General features: G+C 34.6%; 1 protein-coding gene across 3 annotated transcripts in view; it reads left to right on the forward strand.

Moving 5' to 3' along the window:
- Positions 1-20,717, forward strand: part of PPP1R12A (protein phosphatase 1 regulatory subunit 12A) — a 144,030-nt gene that overhangs the window by 103,212 nt on the left and 20,101 nt on the right. For all 3 annotated transcript variants that reach the window (XM_046011154.1, XM_046011153.1, XM_046011152.1), the window contains 4 exons: positions 6,871-6,961; positions 8,098-8,298; positions 8,538-8,706; positions 11,576-11,697. In XM_046011154.1, the coding sequence (XP_045867110.1) occupies positions 6,871-6,961; positions 8,098-8,298; positions 8,538-8,706; positions 11,576-11,697 (583 nt within the window). The remainder of the gene's footprint in view (positions 1-6,870; positions 6,962-8,097; positions 8,299-8,537; positions 8,707-11,575; positions 11,698-20,717) is intronic.

Consider the following 20,717-nt stretch of genomic DNA (forward strand, 5'->3'; position numbering starts at 1 on the left):
TGTTTTCATTTCAAGGCAGTGAGCCAGGCACTGGTCTTCTTAGCCATCTTCATTTTTTTTAATGGTTGTTTTCATTCAAGATGTTTTTGTGATGAAGATCTAAGCATACCTGGTCAGATTCATGGAAGACTAGATCTGACAAAAACAGATTTTTCATTCTTCTCTGTTTCCCCCATTATTAAAAATTTTGATGGATGTTAACTATTCATGTTATTTTTGAGATTTTCATTTTAAGATTCTCTTGAAGAAAGATTTCTTAGGCATACATGTAAGCCAAATATTTTTTAAGTACATTGAGTACATTCTGGCACATAAAAGACACTCATTGATTAAATTTCTTCAACAGTTTAATTTATTTTGTGTGCTTATATGTTAAGAGCATTGCTTTACTTTTTCCTGCTGCTACTAATTGGTGTGGAATCACAAATGTGGAAAGGAACTTACATGTGATATCCTTGCTTTACAGAAAGAAATTAAGACCCAGAGATATTAAGGGACTTTTCCACTTTTATATAATTAGTGTGAGAACTAAAGTGAAGCCCAAGGTTACAGGAGAATCAGTCAACTATTTTTTTCTGCTATGGTGCATAGTTCCTAGCTTTGAATTTTGTTTTTCCTCTTGAGAAAACAAAAGTCTTTGGAAATGAAATGCACCTTTTCTACATTTTATTCTTGCGAAATTAAATTTTAGCTACATAACTGGTACTTTTCTTTTTTTAACAAAAATACCAACCAGATTAACTTTGTCTTATTTCTGGCATGTAGTATTCGTATGTAGTCTTTGTCTCTGGTGCCTTGCAAAGTGCACGGCCTGTAGTAAGTATTAATATCCTTGCAGTAATATTTGCGGTGAATATATGAAAAGTAACAAGACATTAAATTTTTAATGTTAAAATATTTTCCTTTCTATCATTGCATCTTTATTTTCTACCAATATGTTTATGTTTTATTTCTATTTTTATGATGAAACCATTATAAGAAGTTAACATTTTGTGATTTGAATACCAGTATAGGTATATCATGATTTAATTCTTCATTTTTCTAAATTTAAGTTCGTTTTAGGCTTTTGAGGTATTTTCGGGTAAGACCATTTAGCGAACAGAAATTAGAGGATCATAGGCATCCATCATTCCTTTCTAGTGAAAACAAATTTGAGGCCTTTGCTTTTATGGTGTACAGGGAGTGAAGAAAAAAGGTCAGGAATCCTTAGTTTTTTCTGCTTTAACCCTAAGGTTAGAGTGCTCTCAAGATCAGATTTCTTCCTCTGTAAAATGAGGTATTTGATTTATATAATCTTTAACTTCTAGAATACTTTCTATTTCTAGGATTCCATGCTTTTAAAAATGTTTCCAGTGACTATTAAAGCCTAATGAGTATCTTTCTGGAATCATCAGTTGTTTCAGAACAAACAAATTAGGATTCCTAACCTCATATTTCTTTATTAAGTTGTTGGATCAATTTTTTGGAATTAATCCTGAAAGACATTAAAAATTGAGAATTAAATATTTGGAGATATTAATAGGACAGAACAGATTTTAATAGCATAAGAAACAAAATGTGTATGAAATTTTTCCTGGTGTATATTATGGAAATTTTGTTTGTCTTACTCTGTTTCAGTGATGTTTGCAGTAATATTAATGTTTGTGTTTTGTTTCATGTCAAGTAATTGTTTGCAATTTTGAATACATTGTTGGCCTCATCTGTTTGTCTTTCAGTTAAATTTGATTAATGGTTTTGAAACGTATATGGTTGAATATTTGTCCTCAAAATCTATATGTTATCATTTAAATATATATTGTGGATAAAAAAAGATAAGTTAATACATTTATGCCATTTTAGGTATCCTTACATATGTACTTTCAGATATTATGTAAAGTTACCTTACTCACTATTAAATTCCACCGTATTTGTGAGTTTTGTTTCTTTAATTGATCAGGATTGGATGAGGATTTTCTGTTTTTATTAGCTAAGATTTCCAGTGGATTAATGGTGGTGGTGGGGTGGGGAGTAGAGAAGAGAAGCTAGCTTTAAATAGATGGACCATGATAGCAAATTCTTTCATTTCTTAAATATTTCTAGTTCTCCAGTCTTTAAGTCTTTAAGATACTGTAAAGCAGTATCTTACTAATGAGTTCATATTTGTAGCATGAATTCACATGGAACTATTGCTTTGTATAATCATTTTCTTCCACCTCTTTCCCTTGGCTCAGTCAGCTTGCATTTGCTCACTTTTCTTCCTGCAAGGAAAAAGCTGAATGAAAAACAAGGGTTGGTTTTCAGTTTTTTTTTAAATATAATTTGTTGACTACTCAAAATATAAATATTATAAATAAATATGAATATTTCAGCAATAAATGTCAGTGAAATCAGGGTGCCTGAGTGGTTCAGTCAATTGAGTGTCCTGCTCTTGATTTTGGCTCAGATCATGATCTTAAGTGTCATGAAATGGAGTAGCAATTTGGGCCCACTTAGCAGGAGAGTCTGCTTGGAATTCTTTCTCTACTTCTCCGTCTGCCCCTCCCCTCCTGTACGCTCTCTCTCTCTCTCTAAATATTTTTTTTTTTAAAGAAAGTGAAATTAAAAATATATAGAATAATTGGAATTATTGGAAAATTATTAATTAAAAAAAAAACTTTCAGTTGCCCAGAAAATAGTAAGCAGTCTGAGATTACTATGGAGTTAAATTATGTACCCTGTGTAGTTTTAAGAAGGAGATCCAGTATGACTGTGATATAGTAGTGATTAAGGCACCAGTGGATTTTGACTGATAAATTCTGCCATCTGATAGTCAGCTCTTTTTTGACTGATAACATTCTGCTTTTTAATGGTCAGCTCTCTTTTTTGTTTTAAGATTTTTATTTTTGTGAGACGGAGAGAGAGAGCGTGCACACAAGCATAAGCAGAGGGAGAAGTAGACTCCCTCCTGAGCAGAGAGCCCAATGTGGAACTCGATCCCAGGACCCTGGGATCATGACCTGAGCCTAAGGAAGACGCCTACCTGACTGAGCTACCCAGGTGCCCTGGTCAGCTCTTTTTAATTAAAAACACATAAAATATATGAATTAATTTTCTTCTCTACATTTTATTCGTAGAGGTCTGCTCTGTACAGGAACCCCAAGAGAGGAGAAAGGAACTGAATACCAGATGGGGACTCTTAAAATAATGGGAAATACAGTATATATTGCAAATTGATAGGCTAGATTTTTTATGCTCATTTGGAACAAATGTTAGGAAAATTTAAATGAACAGAAATTGTAAATCTTCCATTTAGTAATTTTTATCCCCTTAACCTGTCTATGTATGTTAAAACAGATTTGATAAATACATTTAACTTTTATTGCAACTTGAAACTGTTGAAAAAGTGTGTAATGGTTGATTAGTTTCGTTTGCTGTGGAGATCAAATGGACAAGTGGCATTGCAGATTTCCCTGTTCTAAACTGAATACGAGAATTTTGACCATAACATAGAGGGTCAGATTCAGAAGTCCATGTTCATGCCTAACTTTCAGAGCAGCTCATGAAATACTGACATGTTACCAGCAGCCATCTAAGCTGCTATCAAGTTTTCTGTTGAACAGATTCGCCATTACATTGAGGTTTCATCTCCTTTTATTTTTTTTTTCTTCCGCTCATCTGATAGAAGTCCAGAAAGCAATAAATTGCATAGGGGCAGTAGATGCATAAATGCATACTAAATAAATGGCTTTTAAAAATAACCATTGGGACATATATATATATTTTTAAAGATTTTATTTATTTATTTGATAGAAAGATCACAAGTAGGAGGAGAGGCAGGCAGAGAGAGAGGAGGAAGCGGGCTCCCCGCTGAGCAGAGAGCCTGATGTGGGGCTCATGACCTGAGCCGAAGGCAGAGGCTTAACCCACTGAGCCACCCAGGCACCCCGGGACATATTTTTCAAGATGATGTTTCACAGAGCACTTTCCACGTGTAGCAGGTATACCACAAAAGAAAAGTATTTTCTACTTAAATGATCTTGGAAAATGCATAATGAAACAAGGTTAAAGAGGTTTCTTCCTTCAGTTCTTCTCAGAGCCTTTAACATGTTGTGGTTTTCCTAGAGAAGATCGGAATATATAGCATTTTCCAATACATATAACCAACTTCTGCCACAAAGAACCTCCTATATTCCAAAATTAATTTTCTTAAACTGAAACTGTAATAACAAGTTTATTGTTATTCTTTTTTACCTTTTAAATTACTTGTCCTAAAAAAAGAAAAAAAATCACTGGAGTTGTTATAAAAATAGGAAGTGTCTGTTATATCTATTTTTTTTAAATATCTGTTATATCTAAATAAAAAGCTTAAAACTCAGAAGAGGTGATATATAGACAAAATGAAAATTATGAAACAGTGGGAGAAAGAGAAGTATCAAGCTTAGTGCAGCTTGAGCATCATGGACCTACCAATTCTGCTCATCTCTTTGGGTCTGTGCATTGGTACAGATGAAGCCATGTGTTGCAGAATCTCTAAAAGAAAGTGAAACTAAAGAAATATTGGTAACTAAAGTGTTTTGTTTAGTGAGCTTTTTTTTTTTTTTGCCCTATACTTTTAGGAGGACAAATTAAGAGTAAATGAAAACAGGGGCTCCTGGGTGGCTCAGTCAGTTAAGTGTCTGCTTTAGGTTCAGCTCATGATCCCAGAGTCCTGGGATCAAGCCCCACATCAGGCTCCCTGCTCAGTGGGGATCCTGCTTCTCCCTCTGCCTACTGTTCCCCTGTTTGTGTTCACATACAGTCTCTCTCTCTCTCTGTCAACTAAAAATCTAAAAAAAAATATAAAAGTAACAGACAACAAATAATTAGACATTTAATTTCTGAATTAAAACTTTAGGTTATAAACTTAAACCTGTACTAGTGTTTTAGTAGAAACCAAACTTAGTAAGATAGAGGTCTTCTAATACTTCATGAGGTGTGCCTGATTTATGAGATAAATGTAGTGCTACTGTAATATCAAAAAGACATACTCTTTCAGGATAGTCTAGAAACATAGAGGTGAAAACATGATAAAGAACATATGGACAAAGAGAAAAAAAATCAATTATATCATTATGAAGTAGTGCCATAAGTTATTCGGCCAAGTAGAGAGATCAGGTGACATTTTCTCAAACCAGAAGATAAAAACAACCTAAGTCAAAAAAAGTAGGGAGAGGATTTTCATCTTTCTCTAAATTTGTTGGGTATCTCGATCAAAACACCATCTAGAGAAGTTCTTGACTTACCTTGCTTCAGGTTTATCTGTAATTAAAGTAGAAGCAACGCAGAAAACCAGTCTTCTACAACTAACTTTAACTAATAAGTAAGAGTTAATTGATGGAATTGAAGCGACCAGTTTTTGGATGACAAGGGGGACCTTGTTACTTTAGGGTTAATTATTCAAGGAGGTGACTCCTAGGAATAGTGAATCATATATTCTAGTTTTAGACAAATTTCTAAAAACTAAAGAGCGTGAAGGAAGAGAAAGGTAAATCAAAAGGAATGAGGCTCTCCAAAAGAATTCTGAAAAAACTGTAAATTATTCTAAGGAGTTTGAGATGTGTTATACTTTCTGAACTTAGAACTTTAAAGGAAGCATAGGAAAAATAAAAGATGAGGCATAAACCCAAAAATAAATTCCAAAGTTTGCTATGGATATATGAATAGTTTTAGGGAGTTTAAAGAGCAGAATGAATTACCAATTGGAAAGCATACTAAAGCTAAAAAGCCTTTTTAAAAAGTAACATTTAGAGGGGAGGGGCGGGATGGTATAAACTAGATAAATTTAATGAACAACATAGAAAATAGAAATACTTTTTTTTTTAAAGATATTACTTATTTATTTGACAGAGAGAGATCGAGAGAGATCACAAGTAGGCAGAGAGGCAAGCAGAAGCAGGCTTCCTGCTGAGCAGAGAGCCCAAAGTGGGGCTCGATTCCAGGACCCTGGGATCATGACCTGAGCCGAAGGCAGAGGCTTTAACCCACTGAGCCACCCAGGTGTCCCGAAATACTCTACTTCTAAGCGTTCTCTGAGAAATGTGATTTAGATGGTAATGTAACTACAGAAAGTATTAACGAGTGAACTTCCCAACTAATGCTGATCATTGGAGGGAATTTTTTTGTTGTGTTGCAGGGCTCTGTCTTATCTTTGCTAATTCAACCCTTTAATTAATGAGATACTAATCTCAACAGAGATTGCAAGCTTTTTGAAATGGTGCATATCCTGTGACAGGACGGAACATAGGCTTAGATGTGTAAGATGAAGTGTAGTGAAGCTAACGAAGTATTAACTCCTCTTTATATCAGAAAATCGGTAACCAGGAATAAGATGCGATTTTAAAGCAGTTTTTGTATAAAAGCACTTGACTTTTTAGAGAATTCAGAAGTGTGAACAAAAGTAATGATGTCTGCCAAAAACATTAATAAATGCACAATGGCAGGAATTCAGGGAGTGTTGCTTGCTCACTAGTTGTTCCTTGTGTTGAACGTCACCTTCATTCCTAACCATTCTACCATAAAAAAAAACATTGACAGTCTAGAGTTTAGCCAGATATCTTCACATATCATCTAGCATGGTATTGCAGGGACTCAAAAGAAGGGCTAAGAGGACTGATAATCACATGGCTTTAAAAAACAAACAAAAAAAAGCTATAGTTAGGAAGAACCTGAAAAATATAAGTTAACATGATTTTAGATTTCCAATCTAAAAATTTTTCATATTGTATTGTTGAATTTTCAGGGTGGATGTAACCATTTTTGAAGACTTTTTAAAACCCATTAAAATGCTTAACTTTGTATTCATTCACACATTCCTATATAATTATATCCACAGATATTATATCTACAACTAACAATTTTTACTTATTACTGTAGATCATACCTCACTCCTGTTAGAGATGAAGAGTCTGAATCCCAAAGAAAAGCAAGATCTAGACAAGCAAGACAGTCTAGAAGATCAACACAGGTATATTTAATGTATATGATATATAAAACTTCAAAACAAATTATCTTTCTCTTTTTCTCTTCTCTGTGAAAATATTGCTATCATTGGGGTGCCTAGCTGGCTCATTCAGAGGATCTGGAGCTGTGAGTTCGAGCCCATGTTGGGTATAGATATTACTTAAATAAATTTTTAAAAACTTATAAAAAAAGGAAATACCAATGTCAGTATATAATGTGGGTAAATCTTAAAAATAAAGATTGCTTTAGTAATCCTGTGCTATCCTTTTGTATATAGCCATGTTGTTAATATTATATTTAATCCAATTAGCATATGCCTTTGTGTGTCTTGAATATTTATTTATCTTTTGTTATAAGATGGTATCTAGCACAGAGTATTCAATAAGTGTTAATATGTCTGACAATTATTAAAGAATTCTGTGAATGTTTGGAGTTGTGGAGAATGGAACATCTATTATGTTAGATGTTTCAAACAACTAATGTGTAAGTATGAGGAAAATGTCAGTCAATCTAGTTATCATCTCCTTAACTTCCTTGCCATTCTATGCTTTTATCCTCTGTTTGTCCTTTCCTACAGTTGAGGAGCTCCAAATCCAGATTTAACTCCTTGATCTTTACTCTTACTCACATTTCGGGCTGAACTGTTTGCTAAGATCTTGATATGTTTTTCCTGTCTTTGTACCTTTACTTGAAATCTACCCTGTTCTTCAAGGCTTATTCTTCAAATATTATTTCTTTACCGAAATATTCTCTGCAAATATATACATAAAAACATAAATACATATAAAGTCAGCATATAAACAATGTATTTATCAGTTTTTCCTTCTTTCTCTGAACTTCTTAGAAATTTGTATGTTATTTCTGTCATCTCTCCTCTGTTTTTGTTAGTTTCTTAAATATAGAGACTATTTCTTACATTTTATATCTTTCCTGAAAACTATTATTATGGTTGCTCATGATGAGTCTTAATAGAATGAATGAGACTTGCCAAATAGAAATTCTGTTTTGGTTTCCAAACCAATTCCAAACATGTGTATTTGACTTTTAATACATGCATATTAAATTTGTCTACTTTTAAGATATTCCTTTGAGACAAGCTATAATGCCTCTTGTTATTAAATTTACCCTTTTTACATACAGGGAGTAACGTTGACTGATCTTCAGGAAGCTGAAAAAACAATAGGAAGAAGTCGTTCTACCCGAACCAGAGAACAAGAAAATGAAGAAAAAGAAAAAGAGGAAAAAGAAAAACAGGATAAAGAGAAGCAAGAAGAAAAGAAGGAATCGGAAACATCAAGAGAAGATGAATATAAACAAAAGTACTCTAGAACATATGATGAGGTAATAGTAAACCAGTAATACAGCTAAGTCAAATGGTATGAATAGTTCTTGAGACACTCAAATATAAGAGGTTTATATACCAATAGACCATATAGAAAATACTAAAAAGGATTTTAACTAGAAATCTGAATTATTTTGAGATGATTAGAGCATTATTTTTCCTTTATAATGAATTTAACTGTTTATGTGTTTTCAGCTGTTTACTATTTTAAATGGGTATTAATTTTAATATTGCACAGACTTACCAACGTTACAGACCAGTATCAACTGCAAGTTCAACCACTCCATCCTCTTCAGCTTCTACCATAAGCAGTTCACTTTATGCTTCAAGTCAACTAAACAGGCCAAATAGTCTTGTAGGCATAACTTCTGCTTACTCCAGAGGATTAACAAAAGAAAATGAAAGAGGTAAGAAGACCAAATCTTGGAAACACCTTGTTTCCTATAAATAATCCTTTGAATTGTTTGTTGTTGTTGTATTCTTTTATAGTTCAGTAGAAAATAAAACAGCATTCCAAACTGGAAATCACTCTGCCATTCTTCCAGAAAGAAAATGACAGATGAGAATGAGACGAGTAGAAAATAAAAATAGAAAATTATGTAGCCTGGCATTGATACATATTATCTTCATAATTCAAGACTTCACAAAAATTTTTATGTCCAGCAACGTAGAAAAAAGTCAATATAGAAGAACTGTTGAGAGATTGTTTCTAGGAGCAGTTAATAGTGCCTTAAGTTATTTCTCGCCTGTTGAATGAATCATAGTTCTTAAATTCTTCATGTTTGAAATTGTTTTAAACTAAAATCACCTACAAAAGTAATATCCTTGCTAAAATGAAACTGTTTTTATGCTTATTCTTGAGAAATAGATTTCTTTTTCAGCTGTGTGCTGGCATATTGATGATCACTATTAACATTTCATATAAACTTACTATTTAAATTTTAATAATTCCTACTTTAAGTCAGGGGTGGATACTACATACAGTCAATTCTGATTGCAGGCATTTTATATTTTAAAAGAAAATCTCATAGTATTAGTCATGACAATATCAATCCTATAGGATAAACTTGAGAAAATTAAGTTTTTCTTAATTTTCAGCCGACTTTTTTTGGGTCAGAAATATTTCAGTTCTGTTTAAGATTTATTATCTATTTGAGAAAGAGAGAGTGCGCCCATGCATATGTGAGTTGTGGGAGAAGCAGAGAGAGGGGGAAAGAGAGAATCTCAAGCAACAGAATCTCAGCTAAGCACAGAGAGCCTGTTGGAGGGCTCAGTCCCACAACTCTGAGATCATGACCTGAGTCGAAACCAAGAGTCGGAGGCTTAACTGACTAAGCCCCGCCAGGCACCCCTTTCAGTTCTTTAAGCCACTGACTGTGAGGCCGACATAATGTTTGTAGAAAGTTTGAGCCAATAAAAGTTTTAGATTATCATCTTCTACTGAATAACTGGAAGATTTAGCAACAGTGGGTCTAAAAATTCTCACATATCAACAGCTGGCTAGAACCAAATAGTGATCAGCCCTGCACTACTTGGAATAGTGCCCTCCGGACCCATTTTATCCATTTATATTATCTGGATGGCCACTGTAGGCATTGGAGTTTGAGATCGTTGCTATAAACCAATTCCAAAAACGACTCCGAAAAAAACTCTTAATACTATAATTTTGGAATTTCTTCTGCTATGACTCCTTGCTAATGACACAAGGACACTTTTTTTTTTTTTTTAAGATTTTATTTATTTATTTGACAGATCACAGGTGGGCAGAGGGGCAGGCAGAGAGAGGAAGAAGCAGGATCCCTGCTGAGCAGAGAGCCCAGTGCAGAGAGCCCAATGCAGAGCTTGATCCCAGGACCCTGAGATCATGACCTGAGCCAAAGGCAGAGGCTTTAACCCACTGAGCCACCCAGGCGCCCCTTAAAAAATAATTTTTTTTTTAAAGATTTGATTTATTCATTTGACAGAGAGATCACAAGTAGACAGAGCAGCAGGCAGAGAGAGAGGGAGAAGGCAGGCTCCCTGCCGATAAGAGAGCCCGATGTGGGGCTCGATCCCGGGGCTCGATCCCAGGGCCCTGAGATCATGACCTGAGCTGAAGGCAGAGGCTTAACCCACTGAGCCACTCAGGCGACCCTAAAAAATAATTTTTAACGTTACTTTGTTCCCCATAAATGTCTGGTTTTTAAAACAGATTTAAAGGCCCTAATATCTTTTTAGTGTATAAGTCTAAAGCTATTTTAACTGTCCTAGGAAGGAAACAGATTTTGAGACTATATTTTTTTATGTTGATTTGTTTTTAATATAAATATTTTTTACAGGAAAAAAGGGTTTGTTCTTAAATGCTATCTAATAGAAATTGAATGCTGTATTTATTCTACTACTGAATGAGGACTGGCAATAGTAGAAACAGAAACTGATAAACTTGGTGGATGCCTGCTTGTTCTTCCATCATTAAGAACTGGTTTCCTTGGGGCACTTGGGTGGCTCAGTGGATTAAGCCTCTGTCTTCGTCTCAGGTCATGATCTCAGGGTCCTGGGATCGAGCCCTTCGTCAGGCTCTCTGCTCAGCAGGGGAACCTGCTTCTCCCTCCCCCTCTGCCTGCCTCTCTTTCTCTCTATGTTAAATAAATACATACATACATACATACATACATACATACATACATCTTTGAAAAAAAAAGAACTGGTTTCCTTGAGTGTTAACTATAACTATCTCCCATTCAGACCTTAATAACTCAAGCCCTATTCTCTTCATAGGATTCAATTATTTTCTGTCCAGCATATATTAAGCATTAAGTATGTCTTTTGGCAGAAGTTTTATAATAGCCAATAGGAAAATGAAGTAATTAAAATCCTGCTCTCTTTTTTTAAAGAGTTCATTTATTTATTTGAAAAACTGAGATCACAAATAGAGAGGCAGGTAGAGAGAGAGGGTGGGGAAGCAGGCTCCCTGCTGAGCAGAGAGCCTGATGCAGGGCTCAATCCCAGGACCCTGAGATCATGACCTGGGCCGAAGGCAGAGGCTTAACCCGCTGAGCCACCCAGGCGCCCCTAAAATTCTTCTCTTGATCAAGAACCTATCCAGTGGGCCATACAAAGACATGTTTAGACCAAGTTTAAACCATAGGAGCACTGAGAGGGACAAAAAAATAATTCTGATTGGAGAATTTTAGAAGACTTCATGAAGGAGGTTGACTTTGAATTGTTATTATATTTTTCTTACAAAATACCGTCAAGATATATTGCTACCATGTGGTTCACTGTAATCTTTAACAGAAGGAGAAAAGAGAGAAGAGGAAAAAGAAGGAGAAGATAAATCACAACCTAAATCTATCCGAGAACGACGGAGACCGAGAGAGAAAAGGAGGTCTACAGGAGTTTCATTTTGGACACAAGATGTGAGAACCTGTTAACATATAACTACTTGATAGTATACTCAATCTTTCCAGAAGTACATACTAATAATTTCTTATATACCTCGGATTACATATTCTTTATGTCATCATTATGTGTTTTGAGTCAGGTTATTACATCAGAAAAGTTCTTCTTTATAAGGATAGTTAATGAGTACTTAGATTTTTGGTATTACTGAAAATCAGGAGTTCTGTCCCAATTTTGGAATAAAAATTATAACTAATAGGTACAGCTCAGGAAATATATAATTGTATAGTGGTTAAATGGCTTTACTTTGGACATTCTTTGAAAGAAAGGTGCTTTACATGTTTTTACTATTATTGTATATTAGTTTCAAGTATGCAACATAGTGCTTCAGCAATCACACACAAAATGCCCACTGCAGTAAGTGTAGTAACCATCTTTCATTATACAGTTATGACAGTATTACTGACTATATTCCCTCTGCTGTACTTTTCATCGCCTTGACTTATTTTATAAATGGAAGTTTAAACTAATCCCCTTCATCTTTTTAGCCTACCGCCCCATCCCCTCTTGAAGCAATCAGTTCGTTCTCTGTATTTATGAGTCTATTTCTGTTTGTTTGTTAATTTTTTGTGCTTTTAGAGTCCACATAAAAGTAAAATCATGTGGTATTTGTTTTTCTCTGTTTGACTTATTTCTGTTAGAGAGTATTAACTCTTATTTCTGTTAGACTTATTTCTGTTAGAGAGTATTAACTCTCTAGGTCTATCCATGTTGTAAATGGCAAGATTTCATATTTTTTATGACTGAGTAGTACTCTGTTGTATATATTTTCCCATCTTCTTTATTTAGTCTCTTGATGGATACATTGGTTACTTCCTTGTCTTGGCTATTATAAATAATGCTGCAGTGAACATGGGGGAAAATCTGTCTTTAAGGATTAGTGTTTTAGTTTTCTTCAGGTTAATTACCCAGTACGGGAATTACTGGATAATATGGTGTTTCTTTTTAATTTTTTGAGGAAGCTCCGTATTGTTTTCCATAGTGGCTGTACCAGTTTGCATTCCCACCAGCAGTACACAAAGGTTCCTTTTTCTCCACATTCTTGCCAACACTTGTTATTTCTTATCTTTTTGATGCTAAGCATTCTGACAGGTGCAAGATAATGTCTCAGTTGTGGGATTGGGTTTTTTTGCATTTCCCTATGATTAGTGATGTCGAGCACCTTTCCCTGTATCTGTTAGCCATCTGTGTCTTTTTGGAAAAATGTCTTTAACTTCTCTATTTTTTAAACGGCCTTTTTGTTGTTGTTGTTGGTGGTGGTGGTGGTGGTGTTGAGTTGTGTGAGGTTTTTATATTTTTTTAATATTAATTCCTTACCAGATAATATTATTTGCAAGTATCTTCTCTCATTCTGTGGGTTAGACTTTTTATTCTAATGATGGATTCCTTCATTGTACAAAATCTTTTTAGTTTGATTAAGTCCCAGTTGTTTATTTTTGCTGTTCCTTTCCCTTGCCTGAGGGGACAGATCCAAAAATATACTGCTTAAGCCTGATATCCAAGAATTTACTGCCTGTGTTTCTTTTAAATAGTCTTTAATCCATTTTGAGTTTATTTTTGTGAATGGTATTAAAATGGTCCAGTTTCATTCTTTTTCATGTAGCTGTCTGGTTTTCCAGCATTTTTTGAAGAGACCATCTTTCCTTAATATATATTCTTTTGCTTTGTCGAAGATTAACCATATAAGCATGGGGTTATTTTAAGGCTCTCTTTTCTGCTCTATTGATCTGTGTCTCTTTGTGACAGTACCATAGTATTTTGATTACTATCACTTTGTGTAGTATACTTTGAAATCTTGGATTGTGATACCTCTGGATTTGTTAAGATTCTTAAGATTGCCTTGGCTTTTCAGGGTGGTTCCATATTAATTTTAGGATTATTTGTTCTAATTCTGTAAAAAATACTATTGCTTTTTGATAGGGATTACATGAATTTATAGATTACCTTTAGTGTGGACATTTTGACAGTATTTTTCTAATCCATGAGCATTGTATATCTTTTTATTTATTTGTATCATCTTCAATTTCTTTGACCAATGTCTTATCATTTCAGAGTACAGTCTTTCACCTCTTGGGTTAAATTCATTCCTAGGTGTTTTACTCCTTTTGATGCAGTTGTAAATGGGATTTTTTTTTTTTAATTTCTCTTTCAGCTTGTTATTAATGTGTAGAAATGCAACATATATTTTTGTGTATTGATTTTGTATCCTGCAAATTACTGAATTCATTTATTAGTTCTAATAGTTTTCAGTGGAATCTTTAGGGTTTTCTCTGTATGTCATCTGTAAATAGTGACAGTTTTACTTATTCCTTACCAGTTTGGATTACTTTTATTTCTTTTTCTTGTCTGATTACATTGGGTGGGACTTCTTTACTTTTTCTGTATTGAGACAATCATATTATTTTTATCCTTCATTTTGTTTATGTGTTACATCATATTGATTGATTTATAGATATTGTACCTTTACATCCCTGAGATTAGTCCCATGGGATCATGGTGAATAATCCTTTTAATGTATTGTTGTATTTGTTTTGTTAATATTTGTGAGGATTTTGCATGTATGTTGATCAGTGATATTGATCTGTAATTTTCTATTTTTGTGTCTGTCTGATTTTGGTGTCAGGGTAATACGGACCTTATAGAATGAATTTGGAAGCATTCCTTCCTCTTCTGTTTGTTGTTGGGGTTTTTTTTGTTTGTTTTTGTTGCTTTTTGTTTTGTTTTTTTGGTTTTTTTTGAAAAGTTTGAGAAAGATAGGTATTACTTCTTTAAATGTTTGGTAGAACTCATCTGTAAAGCCATCTGATTCTGGACTTCACTCTTTGCTGGGCATTTTTTAAGTACTGATTCAGTTTCATTACTGGTGATCGGTCTGTTCAGAAATTTTATTTCTCCCTGATTTAATCTTAGAAGATTATATGTTTCTAGAAATTTATCCATTTCTCTTCTAATTCGTTGGCATGTCATTGTTTTTAATCGTTTCTTCTAATTCTTTGTACTCCTATGGTTTCCATTGTAACTTCTCTTCATTTTTTATTTTATTTATTTCAGTTCTCTTTTTTCCTTGAAGAAGCTGGCTATAAAGGTTTGTCAGTTCTGTTTATCTTTTCAAGAACCAGCTCTTTTTGTTTGTTTGTTTTTTAGTCTATATTCCATTTATTTCTGCTCTGATCTTTATTACTTCCTTTTTTTCTGCTAACTCTGGGCTTTGCTATTTTTCTAATTCCTTTAGGTTTAAGGTTAGATTGTTCGAGATTTTTCTTGTTTCTTGAGATAGGCCTGTATCACTGTAAACTTCCCTTTTAGAAGCATTTTTATTGCATCCCAAAGATTTTGAGCCATGTTTCCCTTTTCATTTATGTGCAGGTATTTTTTTTATTTCCTCTTTGATTTCTTCATTGACCCATTGTTTATTTAGTAGCATGTTGTTTACCGCCACATTGTTTATGTTTTTTCTAGTTTTCTTCTAATTGATTTTTAGTTTCATACCATTTTGGTCAGAAAAGATACATGATATGATTTCAGTCTTAAATATTTTGAGGTTTATTCTGTGGCCTAACATGATCTGTCCTTGAGAATGTCCCATGCACACTTGAAAAGAATGTATTTTGTTTTTAGATAGAGTGTTCTATATATATATCTGTTAAGTCTATCTGGTCTAATGTGACTTTCAAAGTCACTGTTTTCTTACTGATTTTTCTATCTGGATAATCTGTCCATTGATTTAAGTTAACGTATTTAAAGTTCCCTACTATTATTGTATGATTTCAATTTTGTCCTTTATGTTTGTTAATACTTGCTTTTTATTTTTAGGTGCTCCTGTGTTGTATGTTGATATTTAAATTCTTATATTCTCTTGTTGGATTGATCTCTTTAACATTATGTAATGCCCTCTTTGTCTCTTTTTAATCTTTGTTTTAAAGTCTGTTTTGTCTGATACAAGTATTGCTACCCAGCTTTTTTTTTTCTTCCACTGGAATTTTTTTTCCATCCCTTTACTTTTAGTCTGTATGTATCTTTAGATCTGAAATAATTTCTCGTGGGCAGTGTATGGTTGGGTCTTCTTTTTTTTTTTTTTAGCCATGTGGTCATCCTATATCCTTTGATTGGAGCATTTACATTTACAGGAATTACTGATAGGTATGTACTTCAGTTTTGTTCATTGTTTTCTGGCTGTTTTCGTAGTTCTTCTCTGTTCTTCTCTTGCTTCCCTTGTCATTTGATGACTTTAGTAGTATGCTTGGATTCCTTTGTTTTTATTTTTCATGTATCCATTTTAGGTTTTGGTTTATGGTTACCATGAGGTTCGTATATAACATCCTATGTATACAGCGGTCTGTCTTAATAGTCATTGCTTAAGTTCGAACACATTCTAAAAATACTTCATTTTTACTCCCTCCTCTACATTTTATGTATGTTACATATGTCACTACTTTTATTTTGTGTATCCTTTAATTTCTGTAGGTATAATTGATTTTGTTTTTTAACAAATACTTTTTTTTTTAAGCTTCATATACTAGCCAGTGAAATTTTCCTTTTATAATTTTCTTATTTCTAGCTCTGGCCTTGCCTTTTCCACTTACAGAAGTCTCTTTAACATTTCTTATAAGACTGGTTTAGTGGTGATGAAGTCCTTTAACTTTTTTTTATCCTTCTTCACTTCTTAATGATAACCTTTCTAGGTAATCTTGGTTGTAGGTTTTTTTTCAGAAGGTTGTAGTTTCTTCCATGACAGTCTTATGCCATGCCATTCTCTTCTGGCCTGCAAAGTTTCTGTTGAAAAATAAGCTAACAGCCTTATAGGGTTTCCCTTGTACATTAGTAGTTGGTTTTAAGATTCTCTTTATCTTTAATTTTTGATGTTTTGATTAATAAATATCTTGGTGTGGACCTCTTGGATTCCTCTTGTTTGGTGATCTGTGCACTTCCTGGATCTGGATATCTATTTCCTTTCCCAGGTTAGGGAAGTTTTCAGCTATTATTTCTTAAAATAAGTTTTCTGCCTCTTTCTCTCTCTCTCTTCTTCTAAGACCTCTATAATGTTAATGTTAATATTCTTGTTATTGTCATAAATTCCCTTAACCTATCCTCATTTTTTAGTTCTTTTTTTCTCTTGTTCAGCTTGGATGCTTTCTACTACCCTGTCTTCCAGATTGCAGATTCATTCTTTTGTATCCTCTAATCTGCTGCTAACTCTAGTATATATTTTTCATTTCAGTTACTGTATTCTTCAGCTCTGATTGGTTCTTTTTTATATTTTCTTTTTCTTTGTTGAAATTCACCCTTAGTTCATCCATTATTCTCTCAAGTCTGGTGAACATCTGACCATGACTTTGAACCTATACCAGGTATATTGATTATTTCCATTTTGTTTTGTTCTTTTTCAGAGGTTTTGTCTTATTCTTTCATTTGGAACATAGTTGTCTGTTTCCTCGTTTTGTGTTTGTTTCTCTGTATCATGTGGGTCAGCCATGCCTCCTGGTTTTGAAAGTAGTGGCCTTGTGGTTTTGTGGTGCCCTGTAACACAACCCTTCCCCCCACCCTATCAACAGAACCAGGCGCTCCGGCATGGGGGATGGGGTCCCCTGTGTAAGCTGTGTGTACCTTCCTCTTGTAACTATGCCGTGATCTGGGGGCACTAGTGGGTGGGCTGGCCCTCAGCCCAGCTGGCTACAGTGATCAGCTGCGCCTCCTACAGATGCACTGGTGGACAGTGCTGGACAGGACTGAGAAGCCTGACTGTAGCTGCTGTTGGTAGGCTGGTGGGTGGGATTGGCTCTCCCCGTCCCGAGGACAGGAGTAGTTTTGAAAGTGTTCCAGAACCCCCCACCCCAGGGCTGCCCACTAGGTGTGATGGGGCAATAATCATTTTCTGGGGACACAAGTTTTGACCAAGGCTGCCCATCAGGTGTTGCAGAGCAGGAGCCACTTTGAAGGGGTGTCTGCCAGTGTGAGTGGATTGAGCAGGGAGCATCCATGGGGGAAGTTGGGGTGGGGTAAGCAGTGCTAGCAATGTAGATAGAGGGTGTCAGAACTGGCCCTTGTGTCTGGCCAACTAGGCAGAAGGGGGTTGGAAATGGTGCTAACTAGTACCTTCCTCCCTAGAGAGAGCCCCTACAGATCCCTGACCCTCAAGCACATGCCCTCAAATTAGTAAGTGAAAATATTCATGTATAACCCAGGTGCTTTTCAAACTGCTGCTTCAGCACAGGGTCTCTAACCAAATGACATAGTACGATGGTCCTTTGAAAGTGGAATATCTTAATATCTTAACTCTTCCAGAGTTAAGCCCCATTCATTTTCAAAGTTACTGGAGTTAATCCCTTCTTATTTTCAAAGTCAGGTGTTACAGGGATTCATCTTCCCCATGCAGGTCCCCAGAGTAGGGGTTGCCCAGTGTGAGGCATGGTGCCCCTTGCTCCTCGAGGAGGAGTTCTGTACCTATGATAATCCTCTCATTTGTGGGTTACCATATGAGAGCTTTGGTACTCAACTGCTTCTCTGCCCCTCCTGCCCTTCTCCATGGGGCTTTTCTATGTTTTTTAGCAATGAAAGATCTGTTCTGCTAATTTTCAGGTTGTTTTCAGAGTGAGTTTTTACATTATATGTAGCTGTTGCCTCAGTGTGTCCATGGAGGGAGGTAAGCTCAGGATCCTCCTACCTCGCCATCTACCTAGAACTCCTTAAGATGCTTTACATTCCGTTTTCATGAATATGATTATATAATATACGTAACAATTAGTTACATCTCAAGTGATGTTTGCTAGAAGTAGTGCTTTGGCTTATCAAATTGTAACACTCATACAGATTTTTTTTTTCCTTATCCCTGATTGTATATATGCCTAACATTGCTATTCATATACAGGAGAAAGAAGAACTATAGTGTAGCACAGTTAACATGAAATTTATGCTGTTTCAATAGAACATATTACTCTGGAAGGACAAACATAATCTGTTTGGGCTTTTCCAGCCTCTTGGGTTTGTTTTTTTTTTCCATTTTTCTTTTAATTTTTAATATAGAAAATTCAAATGTATAAAAGTAACAGAGAAGTATAATGACCCCACCCCAGATATCCCTAAAGCTCCCCAATCCCATATTATTTGAAGAAAATCTACAGAATATCATTTCATCTAAAAATTTTAATATATACTTTTAAAAGGAAAGGATTTTTTTTTTAAAATTACCAGAATTAATATTTTTTAATAAAAGTAATTTTATGTATACCATACAGCAAATGATCACAATACTGTGATCACATTTATTGTTAAGTAAGTTAACTGTAAATCCTTAATATTTAATATCCAGTTTTAATATCCATTCGACTTATATATGCCATAAGTGGTTTGTTGTAGTTTTATACTTTCTGGTTTGATTGGAATACAGTAGGGGTTATGCATTATGAATAGTACATCTTTAATGCCTCTTTTAATCAGTTTCTCCTTCCATCTCATTTTTTTCCTTACAGTTATTTTTGAATGAACTTGGGTTATCATATCCCAGAAGTGTTGTTTAACACATTAATGTGGTTTTTTATATTTCCTATACATTGGTAACTGCCATTTTACCAACTGGTAACTACCGGGTAGAGAACTGATCCCATTGTGGTTCAAAAATTCTTTTGGCAAGGTATCTTTGTTCATCAAGAAGTATATGATATCTGGTTTATTTTAATTGATTGCTCACTACCATTTTAGTAACAGAAACAAAACCTTACAGTCTTAGTTAGCACCCTAACGTAGTAACTCTCATTACTTAAAATTATCTTTTTTATAAGTCGTATTAGGAAATTCATAATCAAAGCTGTGTTTGTTAAATAGTATTTATTTTCCCCCCCAGTTTTATTCAGACCAGCTCTCCCTTCAGAACTTCACTTTCTGGAATACCCTTAACTTTGCATTGTAAGGATTTTTCCTGGGATTCAAATTGGCAGTACTCATCTTTTTAATTTGAGCCTGCATTAAATTGTGTTCTAATTAGCCATCATAGGACAGGTCTTCTTTCCCCATCTTAGCCACATTTGAAGCTATATTAGCTTCAAATACATACAAAAAGAACCAAGAGCTCTGTCAGAGAAAGGGTATTATGTAGTTAGGCAGCTTTTTAATCTCTTGTATTAGTACCCCCCCCCCCGCTTTTTTGATTACTACTTTTAGGACCTGTGAACCTCCCCACTTTTTAAATTTCCAGTTTCTGTGTTTTCCCATGAAACTGCAGTTTTTAAAAACAATCATTTCATGATGTGGAATTCATATTTTTATATTAACATTTATATTAATAAAACTATCAACCGCACCACTGATTTTGCCTGATTTCTATTTAGTGTGCTATGAACTCCCAAGAAAATTTCCAGATGTTGATAAACTACCTAAATATAATAGGACTTCTGCATAAATCTTGACAAGCTTAAGGAATCCCAACTTTTCCTACTTAATATAATGAATTTCCTATTTTTGCTGCCCCATTATAGTAGAGTATCTAAATAGTACATTTTAACTATTAAAGCACATGCAGTATCATTATAGTATAAAACGTAATACCTTCTTTTGCTAAGCCTCCAGTTTCCTCACTCCACTGTGAATGTGTTTCCTAAATCATGTTTTTAGGTAGATGATCTTTTTTCACCGTGCATGTTAACCTGCTTTGATTGTGTCATTCAGACAAAATAAGGCTTCTTCAAAATAGGATAGAAAAATTCCCGCTTAAAGATTAGTTTTACTTTTGATTTGTTTCCTGGTAGATTTTTCTCAAGGGTCGTTTCAAATTAGAAAAGCCCTGGGGCATCTGGGTGGCTCAGTTGGTTAAGCAACTGACTCTTGATTTCCACTGAGATCCTGATCTCAGGGTCATGAAATTGAACCCCACATCAGGCTTCCAGCTCAGCAGGGAGCCTGCTTGAGATTCTCTCTGCCTCTCCCATCCCCACCACATACCCCCCACCTCTTGCTTGCATGCTGTCTCTCAAATAAATCTTTTTTT

Source organism: Meles meles, chromosome 7 (assembly GCF_922984935.1).
Source record: "Meles meles chromosome 7, mMelMel3.1 paternal haplotype, whole genome shotgun sequence".
In the NCBI taxonomy this organism is placed as follows: domain Eukaryota; kingdom Metazoa; phylum Chordata; class Mammalia; order Carnivora; family Mustelidae; genus Meles; species Meles meles.